The following is a 22657-nucleotide window of genomic DNA, read 5'->3' as shown; positions in this document are numbered from 1 at the left end:
CCGGATCATCGAGTCCCCCCCCCCCGTCAAGGAGGCCCAGTGGGGGAATCGAACTCCCAACCTCAACCCCTTCGCAGCCAGGGACCTCAACCCTTGCTCTACCTATCCAGCCAGCTCAATGACTGAATCCTAATTTGGATGTTTCACATCATCATCTTAAAACTGCAAACCTGGAAGAGACCCTATGGACCACCGAGCCAGGGAGGGCCAGTCTGGAATCAAACTCCGAACCTCTGGCTCTGCATTGGGAGGGGAGGCCAAGGGCTTGACTCCGAAGCTCAGCTCAAGAGTCACGTGGCATGTCTTCCTTGCAGCGCCAGGCGGCATGAAGAAAAGGCCTGCCGCCTTTTCTGAGAAGTTCCGACACCAGCAGTCGAAACACTCCTGCCGCGCCGAGGAGAGCCCCTTCTTCAAAAAGCTCAGCTGAAAAGCCTGATCTGGCTGCTATAACACATGCTCTAGTAACATCTTGGCTGGATGTTCCCGACACGGGGCTGCTTCTCAAAATTCCAGTGGGGCCAAAATGCAGCAGCCAGATTCACACAACCCCGATCCCTTACAGCTGCTCCACGGGCTGCCGATCTATTTCCAGGCAGGATTCAAAGTGCTGGTTTTAACTGATAAAGTCCTACAAAATGGCTGGGATCCAAGCAATCTACAAAACGACATCTCGTGCTAGAAACCTGCCTAGGCCTTAAGGTCATTGTGGGATGCCTTTCTCTCAGTCCCGCCACCCTCCCAGGTGCAAACGGCCTGGCTTCTCTGTCGCTACTGCCAGACTGTGGAACTCTCTCCCTGCTGGAATGTCATCCCTGTCTGGCAGAAAGAGGCCACAGTGGCACTCGGGAGGAACCAAGGAGGCACATCCCTGCAAGTAAGGCAGGCCCGACCTGGATCATTGTGTAACAAAAGAAGCCAGGCAGGACATGGCATGGAAGAGAAGAGGAAGTTCCACAGAGGAAAGCCACTTGTCCAGGGAAGGTATCAGGAGACAGCTTACTGCTACCTGCATCCAGCAGCCTGTAGCCTAGTATAAAGCAAGCTTTCTCCTTAAAAGAAAAAAAAATCAGAAAACAAAAAGAAGACTCTAGGGTGCTGCTTGCACTTGTGGGGCAGACAGACTCCCCACAGAATCCTGCTAGGGAAACATTGCTCGCAGCAGGTTTAACGAGCCAGAATGTGGGGAGCACCATAACTCCCTGGCAGCAGCAGAAGAGGCAGCGAGGGGCAAATGCATGGAGAAAAGCAGATCGCCTGCCTCTCAAAGGCCTTTCCTATTTTGTTGTTGTGTTTTTTTTTGTTTTTTTTCCTTCCCTCATTTTCATTTCACTTTTTCTAAGTTTTTCCCCTTACTTACAATTGTTTTAATTATATTGTATTATCCTTGCTGTTAGCCGCCTAGAGTGGCTTTAAGTGGCTAGATAGGCGGGATATAAATAAAATAAATAATAATAAAAATAAATCAGTGGGAACCTGCAACAGAAATAAGCATGTTTTCCATGATGCAGCAAAAATGGTTCACCTCCCGGCTCCTCTGAAGAGCATTTGTGCTAAAAAAAAAGGCTCTCATCAGAGGCTGATATGTATGCCGTGCCATTTGATCCTACACACTCACACAGATGCACATCATGTTCTTCTCATAGGTATAGATATAATTTGAACTGCACATACGAAACCACCATAGTAGCTTTCACTGTAGCCAACAGCCAAAAAAAGGGGTCACAAATATATATATATAAAACTAGTATTTCCACTGCTGTTTTCGTAAAATGTTACACAGATGGAAATACTTTTAAAGTCAATTCCAAGAGTGAACCAAAGAAAAAAGAAAAAGCACCTGTCAGGAACTTCCAGCTGTTCAGTCTCCATACTGGGTAAGAAAATATCCCCCAAACTACGGACAGTCAGTTTTGAGAGGTTATAATCCAGAATCACGGACACACAGCAGAGAAGGGCCTCGGTGGCAATGTCTGCATGGATTTACCCACCATGCGGCTCTGGAAGAGGAGCTGGATCGCCCCAGAAGAGACCGTCCTAGCTGGCTACTGAGAGAAGGATCAGGGAGGCAGAAGATGCGGGCAGCGAGGGAAAGTTCCATAACCTTTCAAGGAATGGCTGGAGACTTGTTTCCACGCTTAAAATAAAACGGGATGTGGAAAAGAACATAGGAAGTTTTCTATAAAATCCCCAACTGCTTTCTATGGGGACACAAGAGACACACAGAAACACTCCCGCTGCCCAGGTTGCCCATGCCGTGCTATCCTGTGCCAGAAAGACTTTGCAGGATCAGATCTTTGGCAGAGTGAGGCCCCCCCGAGCCAGAGATCCCTCTGGAGACCGACGGCCGAGTCAGCAAAGGCAGCCACTGCAGGAGGACCGTCATGACTCCGCCTCTGACTCGGAGCTGCTCTCGCGGCTGATTTCAATCTGCAGGGAGGGCAAGTGGTCCAGGCGGCTCTTCTTCTGCCGGGACTGCTCCTTCTCCTTGATGAGGGCCCCCCAGGCCCGCTGGAGCTCCGAGTCCTCTTCTTCAGCTGTGGCGGCTGGCTTCTCTGCTCTCTCAAGAACCTTCTCCGATGTCTTGGACGCAGTTCCCAAACGTGTCCATAAATTTGCTGAAAGAAAAGAGATGGCAGATTTTGAAAAACAATGATATCCACGATCAAGAGTTGTTCGGGTCACCCCTTTGGGAAGGCTCTGCCGAAACGTGGGTTTTATTCACACCAACCTTCTCTTCAGTGTCCAAAAGGAAGCTCAAGGATGGCTCTTTGTCATGAAAATGACACCCTCTTTAAGGTATCTTACCTCTATCTTTGGTCAAAGGGCTTCCTACAGCAACGATCGGTTGCTTCTGTCTTGGGAGGGGATGCTGCTATTTCCAGGATGAGACCAACAGGGAAACCATTTTCAGGATATGTGCAGCCCTTGAACAGCTTTCTGGGTGGGATTCTGGTTTCAAGGCTTGGAATAGTTTCCCCCCCCCTCCTTAATTATAGATCATGAAGCTACTTTCTTATTCTCAAGGTGGACAAGTGGACATCACCTAGAAGCCAGAGCCGCCGTGCCGACTAGGAGGCAGAAACTCTGCTTGCCAATCGGCTGGGCATGGCCTCCTTTTCGAGGTTCTTCCTGGAAGGAGGAGCAGCTGCCATCTGTGGCTGCCGACCCACCCACTTCTACCTCCTTCACGTTGATTTGAACAAGAACTCAGCAGGCAAAGCACTTGACACGTTAGATTAGGACCCTGAAGACCCACGTTGAAATGCTCTCTTGGCCACAAGGCTCCCAGGACGAAGCCTGGGTCACACGTTCTCAGCCCGGCCAACCTCACACGGCTGTTGTGAGAATAAAGGAGGTGCCGAGAGAGAACCGCCTTGAAGCTCAAGGGAGGAAAGGCAAGGCAGATATGCCACAAATAAAAATAAATGCACCGGGTGCCACCCCCTGCAAATAACCCCCCCACCCCTTCAGGATTAGCATTTCTGCCCTTGACCAGACAAGCCCAAGTGGCTCTTGAGAAGACTTAGGTGCTTTTGCTCCTCCCTTCCCAGAACTGACCGGATTTCTTCTCTTGGGTGTCCGAGTAGAGGCCTTTCCCCTCTTGCTTGGGGATCCCCAGGCGGCTATGCACGTCCGAGATCGGGGGCTCGCGGTGCGATGCCGAGGTGCCGCCAGGCTGCGGGGCTTCTGGAGAGTGCGGCCTCTTGCCAAGCCTCTGCCGGACATCTGGAAGGAACACCCAAAACGTTGCGCCTGAGCTCAGCCCTGTGCAGTTTCGCCCGACGGCCCAATGGAAAGGGGGTAGGAGGAGTGGAAATCACTTTTTCTCAGCTGTGCTGAATGGGGCAGGGAGAGGACCCACGCAAAGCACCACGAGGGGAAGTGGGGAGCAGCTGCTGACCCCATTTTCATTCCCAAAAGCTCAATGTCTCAAGGGCACCCTGGGCGCAGAAGGCCCACGGGCGCAGGGCTGTCGTCTGCGGCACTTTCCGCTTGGCTGGTGAGTACCGGCATGGTAAAGCCTTTCCCAGGCCCAGCCCTCGGGTGCTTCCCTTGGGTCAGAGCAACGCAAAAGGGGGTAAAAGGCTTCGGTGTCACTGTGGGGCTCAGCGATAACCCCTCAGACAATAGGAATACAGTCCGCCCACTTACCCCCTTACACGCCTGACATGACACGGACCCCCTGCCTGGTGGGGCCCCCCTTTGGCTCTGTTCTGGATGAAGGGTCCATATCTCATCTAGTTTCTTTTTTTATTTCATTTTATTTCATTCTTTCAAAAAAAAAATCTGTAATCTTTATGGGAAGCATCCAAAATATACAATTTAGGAATAATTTTCATTTTACATAATGCCACTCTGCCAAACCAAGAAATCTTTAAAATTCTGATATTCCTTGATCCTTCCATTGATCTCTTTTTTTCCCAATCCCATCTAACTTCTACAGAGCATCCAGGGGCTTCACACACGTTGACTTGCTGTGTCAGCAATATACTAATGTGTATGAAAGCAAAAAAAACCCCAGCCACGCACCCAACAGCAGGAAATCTCCGTCCCCACCTCCTCCTACCTGATTTCACACTGCTCGGCAGCGGTGGCTGAGCGGGACTTCCGTGACGCTTCTCTTCCAAGAGGAATCGCACATCAGCAATTTTCTCGGAAGGCCCCTTACTCCCAATGCGATTCTTGATATTGCTGGATGTGACGCTATCCGCTCTCATGGAATTCCTGTGTGATTTGTTTTAAAAATAAAATAAAATGAAAGTGGGAACCTTCGCTGACCCCAGGAGACTAGGAGGAGGTACAAATGTGTGCGTGCATTAGCATACACTAGGTCTGGGAGATTCTGCTCTGCCCAAGGGTGTCCTGATCAGAAGGCAGGCCGAGGCCCCTGTGCCTGTGAAAAGCTCACCTGCAGATCAGGTACTCAACAAAGACCACGCCATCCGTCAGGAGTGGGAGTCCTCGCACAGGGTGCCAGCCCTTAGTTATTCCCAAGTCAAGAAGGAAGCCCCTCCTGGCTACATGACATAGCTAGAGCCCCCTTCCCCTGCCACATGGAGAACCGGGAACGAGAGGCCCCCCCAAGAAGGCGTCCTTGCATCACCCAAGTCGGCAGCCAGCCTCACCGAATGCTCTTGAGCTGAGACTCCACCTCGTCGGCGTACATCGTCATCTTCATGCTCTTCTTGGGAGACGGGGTGGAGATCATCTTCAGCTCCAGGTCGTAGTCCATTTCGTCCGAGTCGGACTCGCTGGCGCTGGACCGGCAGGAGGCGCTCCGCTCCCGCGACTGCTTGAAGGCCTGCAGCTCGTCCCGGTACTCCACCACGACGCGGTCGTCTTCGTCCATGTCCTGGTCGTCATCCTCGTCGTCATCGTCCTCCTCCTCCTCCTCTTCCTCAATGGGCTCCTCAGGAACATGGACTAAGCCTGTGCGACACACGAAGAGGAAATCATTCGGAGACCTTTTTTGTCAGGTTTTTGTATGACAATTCTGAAATCAACGTGTATAAGGAAGCAACAGTCATCACAGCACACTGCGGAGGGAAAAGATGCCTCGGGTACCGTAAGAAATCTACACTCCAAGCCCACCCTCCACCTACAACCCAGAAACCCTCTGGGAGAATGGATGAACAACCACATCTCATCATCCTCATCTGCTTTTGCTTCTGTGGCATTGTTACACACACAATTCCAGACGGGGAGTCTTTTTGGGGGGGGGGACAAAGGGCCCGCATTATCTTCTGTGCCAGATGGGAAACACCGATTCAGCCGCTCAGCCCCCCCCCACCTGCCACCCCCTATTCACAAACCCTCACCGACCTCAGTCTCCTGTCACTCCAAGCGACACTGTTTAAATGGCTCCTCTAGTAATACAAAGGAAGCTTGAGCAGGAGCTTAGAGGGGCTGACAAGGGGTCAAGCCTTTCCTCTCTGGAAGGATGTCTTCTCCAACTCCCAACACACCCTGCGAGAGATGAACCACCCTCCAAAGCTTGCCCTCCAAAGCTGCTCCCTTGCCCAACACGTCGCTTTTCCTGAAACAACCTCCTCCCTCAGGTGGGTTCTTACCAGAGTGGCGATGTTTGTAAGGTGGCGTCAAGCCAACGTCGTCCCCAATGAGGGTCCTCTTCTTAATGACATCACGCTGCAGCCGACGGGAATGATACCTCCGTTTCCTGGAAGGCCACAAGGTGAAAGGGCATTAAAAATACATGGATGTCACGGGTGCCCCCTCCACACGGGACTGGGAAGTAAAGCAAAGAAGCTGCGGGAGATCCCTCCCAAGATCTTCTTGGCCAGTTGAGGCCCAGCCGGAGCGGGAAAAGGGAGCCCAGAGAGCAGATCCCGGGGGCTGCAGGGGTGTTGTAGCACAAAAGGCCGGGGAAGGCTGCCTCCTCCTTCCCGGACACCAGTCCCCGTCCCACTCACCAGGAGTTGCTCAGGATGCCTTTCATGCCACCGTAGTTGGGGTTACCGTATTTCATGTAATACTGGCTCCTCCTGGCAGCCCCGAGCTCCTTTTTGTCGTCTGCAAGAGGGAAGCCGAGACTCAGGGGCTGAGGGCACCTGGAGGTTCATCCCCCCTGCCCATTGAGAACTGCTCCCCCCCACCCACAGAGAAAATAAGAAGATCCGGAAAAAACATGAGGAACGCCTACGTAACAAAGGCAGAAAATACAAGAGAGACTGGTCAGGAGTCCCAGTAACAGCCAGCAACGCTGCTGCTGGTGTGCCTTGTGGGGGCCTCGGAATTTACACCACCACCACCACCACCACAAAGCCGTTGCTTTCTATCTAGGGTCCCTTCTCAGTCCAAAAGGACCTATGGAAGCAGGAGGATCACAGGGGTAGAAGGTAGGCAGGCACAGAGCCTGTTTCAACATGAAGAGAGACCTCTCAGGAATCCACGGTCTTCAAGACAGGCTTGCTGTCCTCTCCAAGAGGCATCCTCTCTGGGGCATCCCCTGCAGATCCATCCTGCACTGGATGACGTGGCCTCCAACGGCCCCATATCAAAGCCTGGACACCTCTGGCTTTTGGGATCTCAAGCAGGAAGGCGGTTACAGGCTTACGCTCAGCTGAAGGGCTTCCCGGTGGGGCATCCAGCCAGCCACATGGGGAGCAGACGACGGGGGTCTCAAAGCCCTTTGGCGTCAGGCCAGCTTAAGAGCCATTGTTCCCAACCTTGGCTCCCCAGAGGTTCTTGGACCGAAATTCCTAGAAGACTTCACCGCCTGCTGCGCTCGCCAGGATTTCTGGAGGTCCAAAGCGCATCTCGGGAGCGAAGGCTGGGAAACGGCTGGCTCAGAGAACTCCCTTGCGGCTGCAACGCCAGGTTGCTGGGGCTGCCAAGAGTCTGTCCAGAAAGGGCCGGACTGTTTACCTCGGGTGGCGAAACGCATGAAGAGCTTGTTTCCTTTGGCCAACTTGCTCGCCGGGCGCAAGTCGTTCCGGAGAAGGGAGTCTTCTTCCACCTGGGAGAGCGTGTCCAGCTGGGGAGAGAACCATCCACTGACTTCCACATTTCGGGAGAAGCTAAAAAAATACCTCTCCCCCCCAAAAATGGGAAGGATGCCACTTCACCACCCCACACACACCTCTCTGCTTCCAGCCTGAGAGATCCAACACTGTCCCTCCTTACTCCGAGAGCAGCAAGCACTCGGCTCCGATTTCCTGCCTGCTGCAGCTCAGAAGCCTGCCTGTGCACATTTGCCTCCCTTGGAGTTTCCCTTCTGAGAGCCCCGGCGCAAACCTTCGCCCCCACTGACCTCCGTATCACTTGGATGGTCGTCCTCCACCTCGCCCTCCTCTGCCTCCTCATCAGAGCTTTCCTCCTGTTTTTCTACAAAAGAGCGCAAAGACACAGATGAGCATTGGGGTGGGTTGATGGATCTCTGGTCCACTCCCCTGAAATGGCTGATCCCCAGAGCCCTGCCAAAGAATTGGGGATTTGCCGCAAGGCTGCTGGTTTTAATGTCAATCCTGGATCTCTAGCCTCCCAGCAGAGGACCCAGTCAGACTGGGAAACAGAAGCAGAGGAAGACATCCCCGGCATTTGGCCAGGTCTTCCAGCAGAGCTTGGCTTCTTGGAGGGAGGGGGGAAGCAGCTTCACAGATGCTGAGTCAAGGGGTCCAAAGGGCATGGTCGGCTTGGCTCAGGAAGGACTTGCAAGCTAGCAGACCTTCCCCTCCCCTGCCTCCCTTTGCTACAGCAGCACAGCTAGGAATACCTGGGTCCCCAGGTCCCACACACACACACCTGGACCCGCAGGGGGGGGGGTCCACTTGCCCTGGGAGCCTGCCTACGGCTCAGAGCATTCATCAGGTCTCCTTTTGCAGGATGTGACCAATCAGTAAATGAAGTGAGAGGGAAAGGAAGTAAGAATGAGCAGGAAGGGCTGCCCTGCCTTGGGCCCCAGGGCAGGGCCCTGAAGGAGCTGCAAGGCACAGGGGTCTTGGGGTGATCCTGGCAAGAGGAAGAGGCTGGGCTGTGAGATGGCTCCACTCCAGGCTTGGCAAACACCTGACTCGGCACTTCCCCCCCCCCCAAAGCCAACACAGGAGTGACTGCTGAGCTGCCACAGGTGGCCCCGAGTGGCCCGAGGGCTCCTGGCACACCCGCCAAACGGCCCCGGAAAATGAGGAAAAAACCTACCTTTTTTGTTTGCCTCGGCCTCTTTCTTGCTGCTTTCTTGGGATTTCAATTTGTCCTCCGGCATAGAGCTCATGTTGATGAGCGCTCGAGTGGCAGTGACTTCATCCAGCCAGACCACATTGCCTAAAAGGGGGGGAGCAGGAATGGAGCTGCAGGGGGAGCTTGTTAAAGCTCTTGCAAGGCCCCGTCCTTCCCTTCAGGGCCATTAAGGAGGTCCACGAAAGAGCAGTGGTCTCCCCGTATGAACCACAAACACCACAAGAAACAAACCCTGATCCTCTTTGCTCATGTCCTCTTAACCAAAAACGAAGACAGCAACGGATACATCCACTGGCCACCAAATGCACACCATGCCACACACGTCCAAGGTTTCCACTTACATGAGGTGTCGTCCAGCCACTCAATGTGGGCAGGGGGATACTCCTTAAAATAAGCAAAAATGTCTTGGGTGCTCATCTCATCAACCCCGTAAACGTAGATGGTGTCCAGTCGTAATTTTGGAACGGCTGCAAAGGAATGTCTGGTTTAGTTTTGGCAACAGGCCGGAGTCAAACACATCATCATCAGAGGAGGGAAATAAGCAAATCTCATTTCCAGCGACAGGAAAAAAAAAGCTGGAGGTCCCCTTCATCCTTAGATGACTGTCCATGAGATAGAAGAGGGAGGGTTTGCAGGTTCTGCTTCCCCCAAAAGCTTCTTGCCATTTTTGCAGGGGTGGAGAAATAAAAAAAAACACCAACCAACCAAATAAATCAAGGCAAATTCCATGTACACAAATTTCCTTTTAGGATGACATGCTCTTCAGTGGAGGGGCAGAAAATAATTTGTTTGCTGTGCTTAATATCTCAAAATAGTTGCCAGGAACTGATCTGAGATAAAGCTTCTCTCTGCTTTGTGCTGCGAGAGGCTCAGAGCTGGTCTAGGAGAAGGTCTAATCAAAGATAAAACCATTTCCAAGCTCAGCATAGATCAGCTGCAGAAATGAGGCTAGGAAGGGCGTGTGCGTGACAGAGGGACCAGGGAGTGGGCCCTGGGCTCTTTAGGTTTACCACACTACTGAGTGCTTTCATTTTGAACTCTCCATTATTTCCCCAGCTAGGAAAAATGAAGATGCATGAGCTTTGCTAGTGTAAAGAAATACAAATGTATTTATACCTACAACACTGGAGATTTATTTATTTTATTGATTTGTATATTCTGGTACTTATGCACCACCCCTGTGAATGCACAGCACTGTTCTGAGCAGTCTACATATAAGCAATCATCCTTGTTTGATTGGAACTAAAGGGCCCATAACAATAAAAAGTGTCCAGAATCTTAAGTATAATACATATAAGAATTACACTGGCTGCTATGCTAGATATATATATCACCTGATCCGTAGAACAACAAATGTAATTTAGACTTGAAAAGGAGATTTCCATTTTCCGCAGCATCTCTGTTTTTATCTTGAACCTTGCTCCTCTTGCCATGGCTCCTTTTTTCTCGGGCAAAAACTAACTCACTCAGGAAATACATTTCTGCCCTCCACCCACAAACGAGGAGGAGAGAGGTAAGCCCTGGTGGATTTGCAAAACAAGTGTCTGGATGGAACAAAGGACACCCAAATGTCCACTACCTTTCTTCATCAGGTCTCGGTCCAGAGCCACATTCCGTTGAGCCAGATTGACCTCTGCACGGAAATGGAAGCGTTTTGCTCTCTGCTCCTTCTTCTCAATTGCTTCCTGCAAAGGGTGCAAAGGCAACCGAAATTAAAACCTTCACAACTAACATTCCGAAACTCACTGACTGTTATGGGGCAAAGAAAGGCAAGAGGAAACAGGAATCTGGTACTTCAACGGGATTCAAAGGAACAACTATGTGCTCCTTCCTCCAGGTCACTAGGAAATCTGGCAAATATCTGAGGACCGGAATGGAATAAGGAAAACCCAAACCACCATCAAGGAGGCAGATTAAAGTCTATCGCTGGATCGAGACAGTATCAGACAGGCAGGAAGTTGCCTTGCAGACAAGAAAATGGTATTTGAGAAAAGGCACAGCAGGTTAAGGTTCAAACCCATCATCTCCCGAGCAAATCCAAACTCTCCCGGGGCCTACATCCACTGAAGAGAAGGGGCCTGCCATGGAGAACAGCTGTTGCCCTCGAGGGCTCCGCCTGGTTACCAAAGACACTCATACCTGAGTTCCCAGCGCTCATCTCTCTGAGCACCTGGTGATGCCAAAGCCAGCGCTTTCCGTTTTTGGCTAAGCAGGCATTTCGATGACAAGGCCGCACGCACAGAAACCAGATCCAGCCACCCACAATAAGTGTTAAAACACAGAAACGGTGTGCCTGGCAATGCAATGCACTTTGTGTCTCCAGAGAAAAGCACCAGGTAGGAATTATTTATTTGTATGTCCATCCTATTTATAGGCTGCCTTTCTCCTGATAATAATTTATCCTTTGGATTCACCAAAGCCAATGTATCTCTTGGTCAATGAAGAAAGAACACTCATCGTCTCCAAACTGGCCATCACCTATCTTTTCCTGCTGAGTACAAATGCTAAACATGCACGTTGAAGATCTTTGAGGATACAGAATCAAGCTTCAAAACAACTGAACACCAAACAGGGTCTTAAATCATCACTACGTATGAGATGCAACCAAACACCACTGTCCCTTTATCCTAGTGCCTTGTATGAATATTTTACCATATCGCCTCTGTATGTGTTATACTCTTATGTCTGATGAATTTATTTTATTTACTTTTTTAAACTATTTGTTCCTTAAAAGGCTCCAAGACAACTTACATAACTGAAAAGGCAATATTTAAAATCTGGAACAGTAAGCATGCAAATATTAAAAAAGAAGTAAGCAAGCATTATACTAAAAACAACAATTAGAATCTAAAAACACATTGAAAAGCAACAGAGCACAACCATTTGTTCAAAAACCCAATCACTAATGAGAAGCCTGCCTAAAGAAAAAGGTCTTCATCTGCTTGCGGAATGACAGCAAAGATGGGGGCAGACTGGCTCCCTATGGGAGGGAGCTTCATAGTCTGGGAGCAGTGACAGAAAAGGCCCTTTCTTATGTCTCCACCAAGCATATCTGTGAGAGTGGTGGGACACAGAGAAAGGCCTCCCCTGTTGATCTTAATGCCCAGGCAGGCTCACAGAGGGAGATCCAGTCTTTTAGGTTGGACCCTAGTCATTTAGAGCACTGGTTCTTAACCTTGGGTTACTCAGGAGTTTTGGACTGCAACTCCCAGAAGCCTTCACCACCAGCTGTCCTGAATGGGGTTTCTGGGAGTTGCAGTTCAAAAGCGTCCGAGTAACAAAGGTTAAGAACCACTGATTTAGGGCTTTATAAATTAGAAACAGCACCTTGAGTTGGGCCCGGAAATGGATGGGCAGCCAGTGGAGCTGTTCTAACAGGGAGGGTTATGTGATCCCTGTGACCAGTCACGGTTAGCAATCTGGCTGCGGCATTTTTGACTCGCTAATGTTTCCGAACACTTTCCAGATGCAGCCCCACACAGAACGTTTTACAGTAATCCAGCCGAGATGTAACTAAGGTATGTGTCATCATGGCCAGATCAGTCCTCTCAAGGAAAAAGGTGCAACTGGCACACTGGTGGATTTGTTCCATGAAAACACATAATTTATCCTACTAGTTTTTATACCCATTGAATGTTTATTATCTTATTTTTAATCATGTTTTTATATTGTGTTGTTTGTCTTGTTGTTAGCTGCCCAAAGTGGCCTGGTTGCCAGATGGTGCGGGGTATAAATCCAATAAATAAATAAATGAATACTGAAATACAACAGTTAAGTCTTCAAAGTGCCACAATGTTGCTGTTGTGGTGTTTTTGTTTTTTGTTTTGCTTTTGTTTTGCTGTGTGCTTCTTTTTGACGCTCTTGCAGACTAACATGGGTTCGACTTTGAAAACTACCTTTGAGGTGACATCTATTCCGGTGATGAAGCTTCCGGCTTTGTTTTCGTATCTCCTGCTGGTGTCCTGAAACAAACAAACAAACAAGCCCCAATGTAAATAAACCAAGGCCACAACAAAGGAGGAAGCTGTGTTCCTTCCGAAACCTCCCAAACAAGAAAGGTGACAAACACACCTTGTGCAACAGACCACAGTAAACAGGCAGGGCTTGGTAAAAGGCCCTTCCAAGAGAGAGTCAGGAACGCCTCCCCACGCTTTCAGCTCGCTAGAGGGCCGGTGGGTGGGTGGCTCACACCCCATCCCACCCTCTAGCCCTGCCTGCCCACAGTCCCACCAGGTCAATCAGAGTCAGGAAAGGGGCCCATTCATAGGGTCTCTTGGCCGCCCCGAATCAGAGGCCTTCCTCAGAGACCCTGTGGCTCTTCTCCTATCCTAGTATGAGAGCTTTCACTCTACCTGGGGCCTTTGCTCTGTAGCAGCACCTGAGCTGCTCAGCTCCCTCCTAAAGGAAAACCAGGCTGGCTCTTCCCTTCTCCCCACCCACTGCGGAGGGTTCACACCCGCCTTGGTCCCAAAGGCCCCCCAGCCCTTAGAATGGCTTTTAAAAAACGCTTTCAAACGTTGTTTTGAACCTGTACCCCGACCCGACCCCCCCCAAGCCCAGGATCCCTGGGCCAGGGCTCCCCAGAGATGACCGGGGGGGGGATGTCTCCCCTCGCGTGCCTTCACGTGGCTTCTTTGCTTCCCGCGGCCCAAAAGGCTCCCATGGCAACGGCGCCGCCCTCCCCCCCCCGTGGGGGGCTCCTTACCGGGGGAGGCTGCAACTCCCGCAACGAGCGCCGCACCGGCGCGGGGGCCTCCCCTCCTGCCACCGCCGCGGCCGCGGCCTCGGCCCCGGGCTGGAGCAGCAGCTCGCCCTCCTCCACCTCCATGGGCTCCGGCTCGGCCGCCTTCACCGAGACGCGGAGGCCCCGCACGGCTGCCATGGCCGTCAACCCCCCGAGCACCACCTAGGGCGAGACCGGAAGCGGGCTGGGGCAGGCGGAAGCCATGGAGCGGAGCCGTCCGGAACTCCCAAGGGAACCGAGGCGCCGGCTAGAGCGGTCGCGCCGGGCCTTGCTTCCGGTGGCGGAAGCCCGCCCTTTCCCACTGCCTCGTTGGAGGGCCCTGGAGCATTCTGGGAGATGTAGTCCCAACTCGCTGTGTAGAACTCCCCCCCTCCAATTGGAGGCGGGGATAAGCCGAGCCCTCCAGCAGAAAGACGGGGCAAGATGGCCTCCCCTGCGCCCGCCTTGTTCCGTGGAAGAGGACGCGGCTCGTTTGGACTACAACGGCCATCACCCTCATCGGGGGGCGGCTGGGAGTTGTAGTCCAAAAGAGCCCCGAGTAGGGCAGTGGAAAGCACGATTCAGCCCAAACTGGGCATCTTCATGTCCCTTTGATGGGAGGGGGGCTAGGGGGTAGAAGAGCAAGGCTTTCCCCCCTGCCACCCGCCTGTGACCTCAGCCTCTTAGGATGATGCCCTGCTGGCTGAGCCAGGTGCCAGGAGCTGGCCAAGGCAGCTGACTGGACTCCCTTCTTTGGGTCACCCTGAGATGAGGCTACTCGCGTGTCAGGCAGGCAGCCCACCTACTCTGGCAGGCAGCCCTGGCCCCTAGGCAAGGAGATGCCGTTCCAGTCACACACACAAAAAGTCTTTATGCCTGGTTTTAAAAATAAGATCTGGAACAGGCTTTCCTAAGGCAGTCCTCAGCTGTTGAGGAGGGGGAGCAGGAGCCATTCAGGCCAAAGAAATAGAGCAAGGAGGGGCTGCCTCTTCCACACACTCCCTATTTGAGGGGCTAATTTATGGTGGGACCGACTCTATAAAAATCTGCCCTCTCGCCTGGACAGAAAGGACATCATGACCAATCAAGCCAGGATTGAAGCTATCGAGTCCTGCGGTGGTGGAGGGTAGAGACTCCACGCCATGGAGTTTCCTGGGCTTCCAGCCATAAAACTGAGCCAAAGCACCCACTCTTCTCACCCAACACGCACATGTGGCAGGCTTATCCCTCCAGGGAGAACCGCCGTTGGCCAGACCCTTGCTGCCTTTCCAAGAATATCCTTCCATCTGTTGATACTTCTCCAGTTCCTGATCACGGACAGAACGGGCCCAGGGCACCTGCAGATCTGTGTCTCGTTTGAGAAACGAAAGTGGTGGTGGTGGTGTCAGCAATGCATAGACACGATTGTCAAAAAAGTGCCTGGAAAGAAGCGGCCAGAGGGGCTCAGGGATATTCATCTGGGTGAGACTCGTCCAGTTTGCAGGCACCTCCAGATTGGGAGAAGTAGCAGGCCCCGTAGGAGACAGAAACAGGGGTCGAACCGATCTTGGCAGGACAGCTTTGCCAACGCAACACAATAAAAATGTAAAGTGCTGCATTTTTATTTTTATTTTTTTGGAGGAAAAAACCAATTGCACACAGCCTGAGTGGCCACTCTCTCTCCCCCTTGACAACAGGACATAGGGAGAAACCTGAGGGGCTTAGTAAGCTACAGGTAAAACATCAGCCAGCCATGTGATGCCGCAGCCGAAAGGGCTAATATGATCCAAAGCAGCATCAACAGGCTTATAGGATCCAGAAGAAGATAGTAGAAATGCAGGTGGTAGAGACCAAATCTTGCGAGAAAAAAGGTTGAAGGACATGGTGAGCTTGAAAGGGGATTTATTAAGAGGCAATATGGTGTGGGACAGATCTGTTCCTGCTTGTCCCTGGGACTGGAACCAGAATCGGTGGGTTGTGCTGACCGCCAGCAGCCACAAAAACATCGAGAACGCAAAACTGCAGAAAGCACTTCCTGGCATTCAGAGTTATTGAACAGGGGAGCCATGCTGGAAACCTCCCCCTTCTCCCCCCCCCATGCCCAGCTTGGAAGGCTAGCCCAAAAGTGGGGCTTTTTGCATTGACCGGGCCCCCTTTCCCTGGGCTCAAGGGCCTCTGGTTTGACTTCGTCCCAGGTTCCTGAGCTCTGGGCTGGGAAAGGTTTGTCCCTTGTTTTCGCTCCCCTCCCCGCCCAAATGTTTTCAGTGTGATATTTTGAGAGCGCTCTGTCGAAATGTCACCTCCTCATTTTACTTCTGGCTGCTGGAGGGAGGAGGGGTTGGCATTTCCAGCTGTAAAATGGCTTGTCTTTGTAGATCAGCAGCTAATGGTGATGCTCTTGTGCAACCGTGTCCTCCCCTGGCCCAGGGGCCTTCCGAGAATGGATCCAGGCACCAGGGGCTGGTGTTTTGCCTTTGGTTTCCCCAACTCTCCCCTACCTGGGTGGACCCCCCTTTTCTTTCTCCCTTTCTCTCTGCTTGGATCAGACCCCTCCACCCATTTTTTAAAAGCTGCAAACGCTGGACTGCAAGAAAGTTGGTCCTTTCCTTCAGGCAGCCCCTTGTTTTCGGCGGAAAATAAGTCAGACTGAGTCCGTATAACGTTAACATTGGAACTTTTATTCATCTCCTCTCCCACCTGCACATCTTTAAATGGGTTCAACGGTTTCAAACTTGGCAACAGGCCGTTTTCAATAACATTTAAACTTTGATCAAACTCCCAGGGAGTTACAGGCGGCGGATCCCACAAGATCCCCGCGGCTCCTTCTGAGGAGGAGGGAGACTCCTCATGGCACAAATGGTCCCACAGCACTTGTGTCGGTACCATCCTCTTTCGTCGGGACCTTCGTGCTCCTCAGCTGTCATCCAGGCACGTTCTCGCTGAATCTCTAGCTCTCTGGGCGCCACAATTACATTCCACTCTTTCACTAATTTTCGCAGGAAAGTCTCAGTCACAGTAGGTGGATCGGGCAACAAGCCACCTTCTTTCAAATGGGGAAAATCTCTTAACAACCCCTGGTAGCGAACCCTTTCAAAAGCTCTCTGTCTGTCCTCCCTCTTCTTCCTCTCATAAGCCTCCACCACTGAACTGAACCACACCACCCCCTCCTCGTTCTTATACCCCCCTCCAACTGTCACTTCAGACTCCTCCCACTCTTCGTCTGCCAAACACACCTCTATCTTCACCTCCCCCTCTTTCTCTTCTGTCTCCTTTCCCTTTTCTTCTTTACTTTCGCCACTATCTCGTTGACTCTTTATTTCATCCTCTTTTTCCACTGTTACATCTGCGGACGGCACACTCTTATTCTCCACACCTTCACACGCCCCCCCGGAGGAGTGGGCCGTCCGCTTGTTGTCATCGCGCGCATCCCCTTCACCCTGTCGTGAAAAATAATCAGCATTAGCATGGTTACTTCCTTTTTTATACTTCACTTGGAATGCAAAAGGTTGTAGGCTCAAATACCATCGGGTCAAACGTGGGTTGGCGTCCTTCATTTTGTTCAGCCATTGTAATGGGGCATGGTCGGTTACTAATATAAAAGGCATCCCTAACAAATAATATTTCAAAGTTGTAATTGCCCATTTGGCCGCTAAGGCTTCTTTTTCAATTGTTGCATATTTCTGTTCTCTAGGTGTTAGTTTTTTACTTAAATACATAACAGGATATTCGATACCATGTTTTTCTTGCGCCAAAACTGCTCCTATCCCCCTATCTGATGCATCTGTTTGTACAATAAATGGCAAGGAAAAGTCAGGTGCATACCTCTTAGGCAATTCGTTTAGAATTGACCGTAATTTGTCAAACGCTTCTTGTTCTTTCCTTCCCCAATTAATATATTTCTTTATTTTCTTCTTAGTAAGATCGGTTAAAGGAGCCGCAATTCCCGAAAAATTGGGTACGAATTGTCTATAATACCCTGCCAAACCTAAAAATTGTTGTACTTCTTTTTTGGTTTTAGGTATACGCCAATCAGATAATTTGTCAATCTTCTCTTCAGAGGGTTGTATCTCTCCCTTACACACTACGTGACCCAGAAACTTTACTTTCTCTTGGGCTATTTTACATTTAGAAGGGTTTACAGTTAGTCCCGCTTTCCTCAATTCTTTCAATACTAACTTTATATGTCTTACATGTTCCTCCCACGTGGGGCTGAAAATAAGAATGTCATCAATATATGCCCCTGCAAATTCCTCTACTGGTTCTAATACTTTGTCCATTAATCGTTGAAAAGTGGCTCCAGCACCATGTAATCCAAATGGCATTTTTTGGAATTGAAATAACCCCTTAGGGGTCACAAAGGCTGTCTTCTCCTTGTCCTCGGCCCTCAGCGGAATCTGCCAATAACCTTTAGTGAGATCTAACGAACTTAGGTAAATAGCGCCCCCTAGTCTCTCTAATAAATCTTCTATGCGGGGCACGGGGTACGCGTCAAATTTCGATACTTCATTTAATTTTCTGAAGTCAATACATAACCGGATTTTTCCATCTGGTTTAGGAACTACCACAGGGTAACTTCTCCAAGGGCTGTGTGAATGCTCAATTATTCCTAACTTTAACATTTCTTCTACCTCTTTGTTGATTACTTCTTTCATGTGATATGGCCAGCTCCTACTTCCGCTACGTATAACCACTCCTTCCTTGGTATTAATACTATGTTCTACAATTTGGGTTGTGCCTGGAATGGGAGAAAATACATCTTTAAATTCTTGCTCAATTTGCCTTATTTGTCTTACTTGTTGAGAATTCAAACAATCCCCTAAAGGGATTTCAGACTGGTCTGTTCTATACACTGGGGATTCAGGTCCTAAATCTTCTTCTATATCTTCGGCCCACAACACCTCCCTTTCATGCCATTCTTTTAAAAGGTTCACATGATATATTCCTGTCTTCTTTTTCTTATCTGGAGTCTTAATTTCATAATCTACCTTTCCCACTTGTCTAATTACTTCGTATGGACCTTGCCATCGTGCAAACAACTTGGCATTTTCAGCGGGTAATAACAACAACACTTTTTGACCAGTTTGGAAGGATCTAGGGGAAACCCTTAAATCATATCTCCTTTTCTGCCCGGCTTGTGCTTGTCCTAAATGGTCTTTCGCTATTTCAGACACCTTTCTTAAATGCTCTCTCATTTCCAGGACATGTTTTACAGTGATTTGAGAGTTGTCTGCTCCACTCTCCCATTTTTCTTTTATTAAATCTAAAATTCCTCGAGGGTTCCACCCATATATCATCTCAAATGGCGAAAAGCCAGTGGATGCTTGTGGTACTTCTCTAACTGCAAACATGAGAGGAGCTACTAATAAGTGCCATCTGCGAGGTTTTTCCATTACCAACTTCCGTAACATCCCTTTCAGAGTCTTATTAAATCGCTCCACCAATCCATTTGTTTGAGGATGATAGACGGAAGTATGTACTGGATCTACATCCAACAATTTCCACATTTCTTTCAATGTTAAACTCATAAAATTACTCCCTTGGTCTGTTAATATTTCTTTAGGGAAACCTAACCGAGTAAACACCTGCATTAGCTCTTTCGCGATTACTTTGGCAGTAGTTGACCTTAAAGGTATAGCTTCTGGATATCTTGTTGCATAATCAATTAATACTAGAATATGAGTATGCCCTCCTGCAGACTTTGTAAGAGGTCCTACTATGTCACTTCCTATTCTGTCGAAGGGATGATCTACAAGGGGCATAGGTACCAAAGGAGCTCCTGGTCTGGGTTTCATTTGGGTCATCTGACACTCTTTACACGTTCTACAGAATTGTTGTATTTCTTTTTGCATTCCCGGCCACCAAAACCTCTGAGATATTCGAGCTATCATTTTTTCATTAGCCAAATGACCTGCAGTAGGTACATCATGAGCTACTTTTAACACATCTTTCCTCCATTTCATTGGTACCACCAGTTGTTTTTCACCTTCTCGATTCACATGGTACAATAATCCCTCTTCCAGTTCAAACCCCTCCTGTCCCTGAATAATAGTCCCTGTGGGTTGTGCTTTCTTTAATACCTCTTGTAATGTAGGGTCGTCTTGTTGCCACATCCTTGTTTGTTCCCTAGAAACTTCTTTTCCAAAATCAGTTTCGATTTGGCTTATTTCGCATTCTCCAACCAAACCCTCTTTCTTGTTTAACAATTCACTAGCCCCTTCCCAATCACGTCCTAACAACATTTCCCTTGAAAGTCCCGGGGCTATCCCAACTTTCATTCTCCGACAATCATTCCCAATTTGCACGTTAGCCCAGACCGTCGCATATTTTTTAGAATCCCCATGGATGCATCTCACCGACACTTCATCCTCTACTTCGGTTCCTTCTAACTGACGCACCAACGTTTTACTGCATCCAGTATCTATCAATGCCCTCTTTTCGTGGCCGTTAACCAAAACCATCACCTCCCAACCTTCTCTTTCAGACCCCATCAATTTAACCGGTTCATTATTTTGGCCTACCCACGAACAATCCAGCCCAGGGCATTGCCGCCGAACATGGCCCGGGCGGCCGCAGTCGAAACACACGGGCTTGCCATCTTTGCCCTCCTTCAGCCCTGTGCCGGGCTCGAACAACCTCTGATCGTAGGTGATGGGGCGGGTTGGCTTAGGGCGCATCGGCTCGAAGTTAGCGGGTCTGCCTCTGCCGATCGCGGAGAAAGACATCGGACCACGCGGTGTGTTGCTGCCTCCGGTCGCCATCTTGTCCGGTGGGCGTGCCTTGTCAGAGTTTCCGCCTGTGTACTCCTTACTTCCTTCCTCCGCCGCGCAATAGTTCTCTATGAGGTGAATCGCCTCTTCTAACTTCTTTGGCCTATTTCTTTGAACCCAGCTCCTCATATTGTTAGACAATGTAGAAATTAAATGTTCCATCACTACTGTCTCAATAATTTCGTCCTTTGTCTTATCTTCGGGTTTGATCCACCTAATTACGTTGGCCTTCATGCGCTGGCTTATTGGGCGCGGATGCATCCCTGATTTGAATCTCAACTCCCGGAACTTTTTCCTATAAGCTTCTTCAGTTAAGTTCAAAGTCTGTAAAATGGCGCCTTTTACTATTTCATACTGTGCGGCTTCTTGGACAGATAATGTGTCAATCACCTCTTGTAATACTCCTGTCAAACATGGAATTAAAATCAATGTCCACTGTTCTTTAGGCCACCCGGCCGCTGTAGCTACTCTTTCAAAAGTATGTAAATATGCCTCAGGATCATCGGTATTACTCATCTTTTGCATTCGTATGGGGGTTGGGTTGGCTACCCAGGGGTTCCTCGCCTCTTTCCACTCATTCTTAACCCTTTCTTCTCCTGAATTCAACTGCCATAACTGCCTCGTTAATAAAGTTTGTTGCTCGGCTAAATTTTCTATTAATTTCGCTTGATGCTGTATAGTCCGACGTAGCTCGCTTACCTCTTCATTCTCCGCCTTAGGGGCTGCCCCACGTTGGGCGCCACTGCAAGAAAGTTGGTCCTTTCCTTCAGGCAGCCCCTTGTTTTCGGCGGAAAATAAGTCAGACTGAGTCCGTATAACGTTAACATTGGAACTTTTATTCATCTCCTCTCCCACCTGCACATCTTTAAATGGGTTCAACGGTTTCAAACTTGGCAACAGGCCGTTTTCAATAACATTTAAACTTTGATCAAACTCCCAGGGAGTTACAGGCGGCGGATCCCACAAGATCCCCGCGGCTCCTTCTGAGGAGGAGGGAGACTCCTCATGGCACAAATGGTCCCACAGCACTTGTGTCGGTACCATCCTCTTTCGTCGGGACCTTCGTGCTCCTCAGCTGTCATCCAGGCACGTTCTCGCTGAATCTCTAGCTCTCTGGGCGCCACAATTACATTCCACTCTTTCACTAATTTTCGCAGGAAAGTCTCAGTCACAGTAGGTGGATCGGGCAACAAGCCACCTTCTTTCAAATGGGGAAAATCTCTTAACAACCCCTGGTAGCGAACCCTTTCAAAAGCTCTCTGTCTGTCCTCCCTCTTCTTCCTCTCATAAGCCTCCACCACTGAACTGAACCACACCACCCCCTCCTCGTTCTTATACCCCCCTCCAACTGTCACTTCAGACTCCTCCCACTCTTCGTCTGCCAAACACACCTCTATCTTCACCTCCCCCTCTTTCTCTTCTGTCTCCTTTCCCTTTTCTTCTTTACTTTCGCCACTATCTCGTTGACTCTTTATTTCATCCTCTTTTTCCACTGTTACATCTGCGGACGGCACACTCTTATTCTCCACACCTTCACATGGACATGAGACAAGACGTCCAGACGGAGGCACCTCCATGCAGGACAAGCCCTGCTGACCCTGTCCCTCCCCGAGCTTGGGGGCCCACGTGCATCTCCCCACATCCCCTCCCTGGAGAACTGCCACCAGAAAGAGGGCAGGCAGGGCTGCAAGACCGGAGGGGGGGTGCACAACACCATCCGCTCAGCACACCGGGTATTTGCTCTCAAGCGCCAGGAATGTGTTGGAGGGGCAGGCGAGGGGGGGCTGAGCCAGCGATCAAGCTATCAGCACACAATCCTCTTCGGGGAGGGAGACTGGCTGGCCGGCGCTCAAGGGAGGCCAGAGAATGTCCTTCTCCTGGGGAAGACAGAGAGTCTATGGAATGCCCTCCGTAGATGGCCTGAGAGATGCCAAGGGTGCGGGGGGGGGGGAGAGAGAAGAGGCTGGCGGGGAGGAGAGGGGTGTGTGTGTGGTTGACCAGAGCCTTCCCTGAGGACCATCCTTGGGCCCGGGTTGAGCTCCTCCGCTTCGGCGCAGTCCGTCCCACCTCTGTCCCTTGGCAAGGTGGCTCCGGGAGAGAAAAGATGGAGCCCCGTTGGGAGCCTTCATTCCCTGCCCCAGGGCTGCGCGGCTCGAAAACCTTTTCCCCACCTGTCCCTCAGCCCAGACAGGTGGCAGCCTCAAGCGCCGGCCCCTCCGAGGCCAGCTGGCCTGGGTCCTGCCGAGGTGTCAGGTTGCACAGCCAGCAAGACCCTGCTCTGGAAAGAATGGGAGCCGCCCGAGGAATGCATGCGGCCCCTGGGCCTCCTCTGGGCTTCCACCACTGCTTCGGGAGCCCCCCCAACCCCCACCCCGACAGTCCAACCCTTGCTTGGAGTCAACACTGGGAAACAACTTTTTGCAACCATGGCAGCAGAGCGAGCCCGAGGCACAGGGACGGGACGCCGAGCATCCCCTGGTCCTCTGCTTGC

The 22657-nt window shown here is 50.5% G+C and overlaps 1 protein-coding gene across 2 annotated transcripts; it reads right to left on the bottom strand.

The window, feature by feature from the left end:
• Positions 1 to 1631: 1631 nt before the first annotated feature.
• Positions 1632 to 13672, bottom strand: NCBP3 (nuclear cap binding subunit 3). Of its 2 annotated transcripts, none has more exons than XM_020801645.3 (13): positions 13403 to 13670; positions 12594 to 12659; positions 10277 to 10382; positions 9039 to 9164; positions 8659 to 8781; positions 7772 to 7845; positions 7387 to 7495; positions 6432 to 6531; positions 6072 to 6178; positions 5127 to 5430; positions 4568 to 4725; positions 3559 to 3726; positions 1632 to 2615 (listed from the first exon to the last, which is right to left on the bottom strand). In XM_020801645.3, the coding sequence occupies exons 1-13, from the start codon at positions 13577 to 13579 to the stop codon at positions 2380 to 2382; spliced, it is 1854 nt and encodes a 617-aa protein (XP_020657304.3). In that variant the 5' UTR covers positions 13580 to 13670; the 3' UTR covers positions 1632 to 2379. The 2 variants fall into 2 exon arrangements, with proteins under 2 accessions (XP_020657304.3, XP_078235550.1); XM_078379424.1 differs by lacking the exon at positions 1632 to 2615 and adding an exon at positions 2790 to 2872 and having other exon boundaries at positions 13403 to 13672.
• Between the last annotated feature and the right edge of the window lie 8985 nt (positions 13673 to 22657).

Source organism: Pogona vitticeps, chromosome 7 (assembly GCF_051106095.1).
Source record: "Pogona vitticeps strain Pit_001003342236 chromosome 7, PviZW2.1, whole genome shotgun sequence".
Classification (NCBI taxonomy): Eukaryota; Metazoa; Chordata; class Lepidosauria; order Squamata; family Agamidae; genus Pogona; species Pogona vitticeps.
The sequence above is the reverse complement of the archived record's forward strand: the minus strand, read 5'-3'. Positions and strand labels throughout refer to the sequence as shown.

Bases quoted from the DNA above. Each gene is read 5' to 3' on its own strand.
- NCBP3 (XM_020801645.3), bottom strand. From the start codon at position 13,579: ATGGCAGCCGTGCGGGGCCTCCGCGTCTCGGTGAAGGCGGCCGAGCCG. The intron at 8,782-9,038 runs GTAAGTGGAAAC...CCCCCCTTTTAG, and splicing joins GTGGCTGGACGACACCTCAT to GCAATGTGGTCTGGCTGGAT. The intron at 4,726-5,126 runs GTGAGGCTGGCT...CAAATCACACAG, and splicing joins TCTCAGCTCAAGAGCATTCG to GAATTCCATGAGAGCGGATA.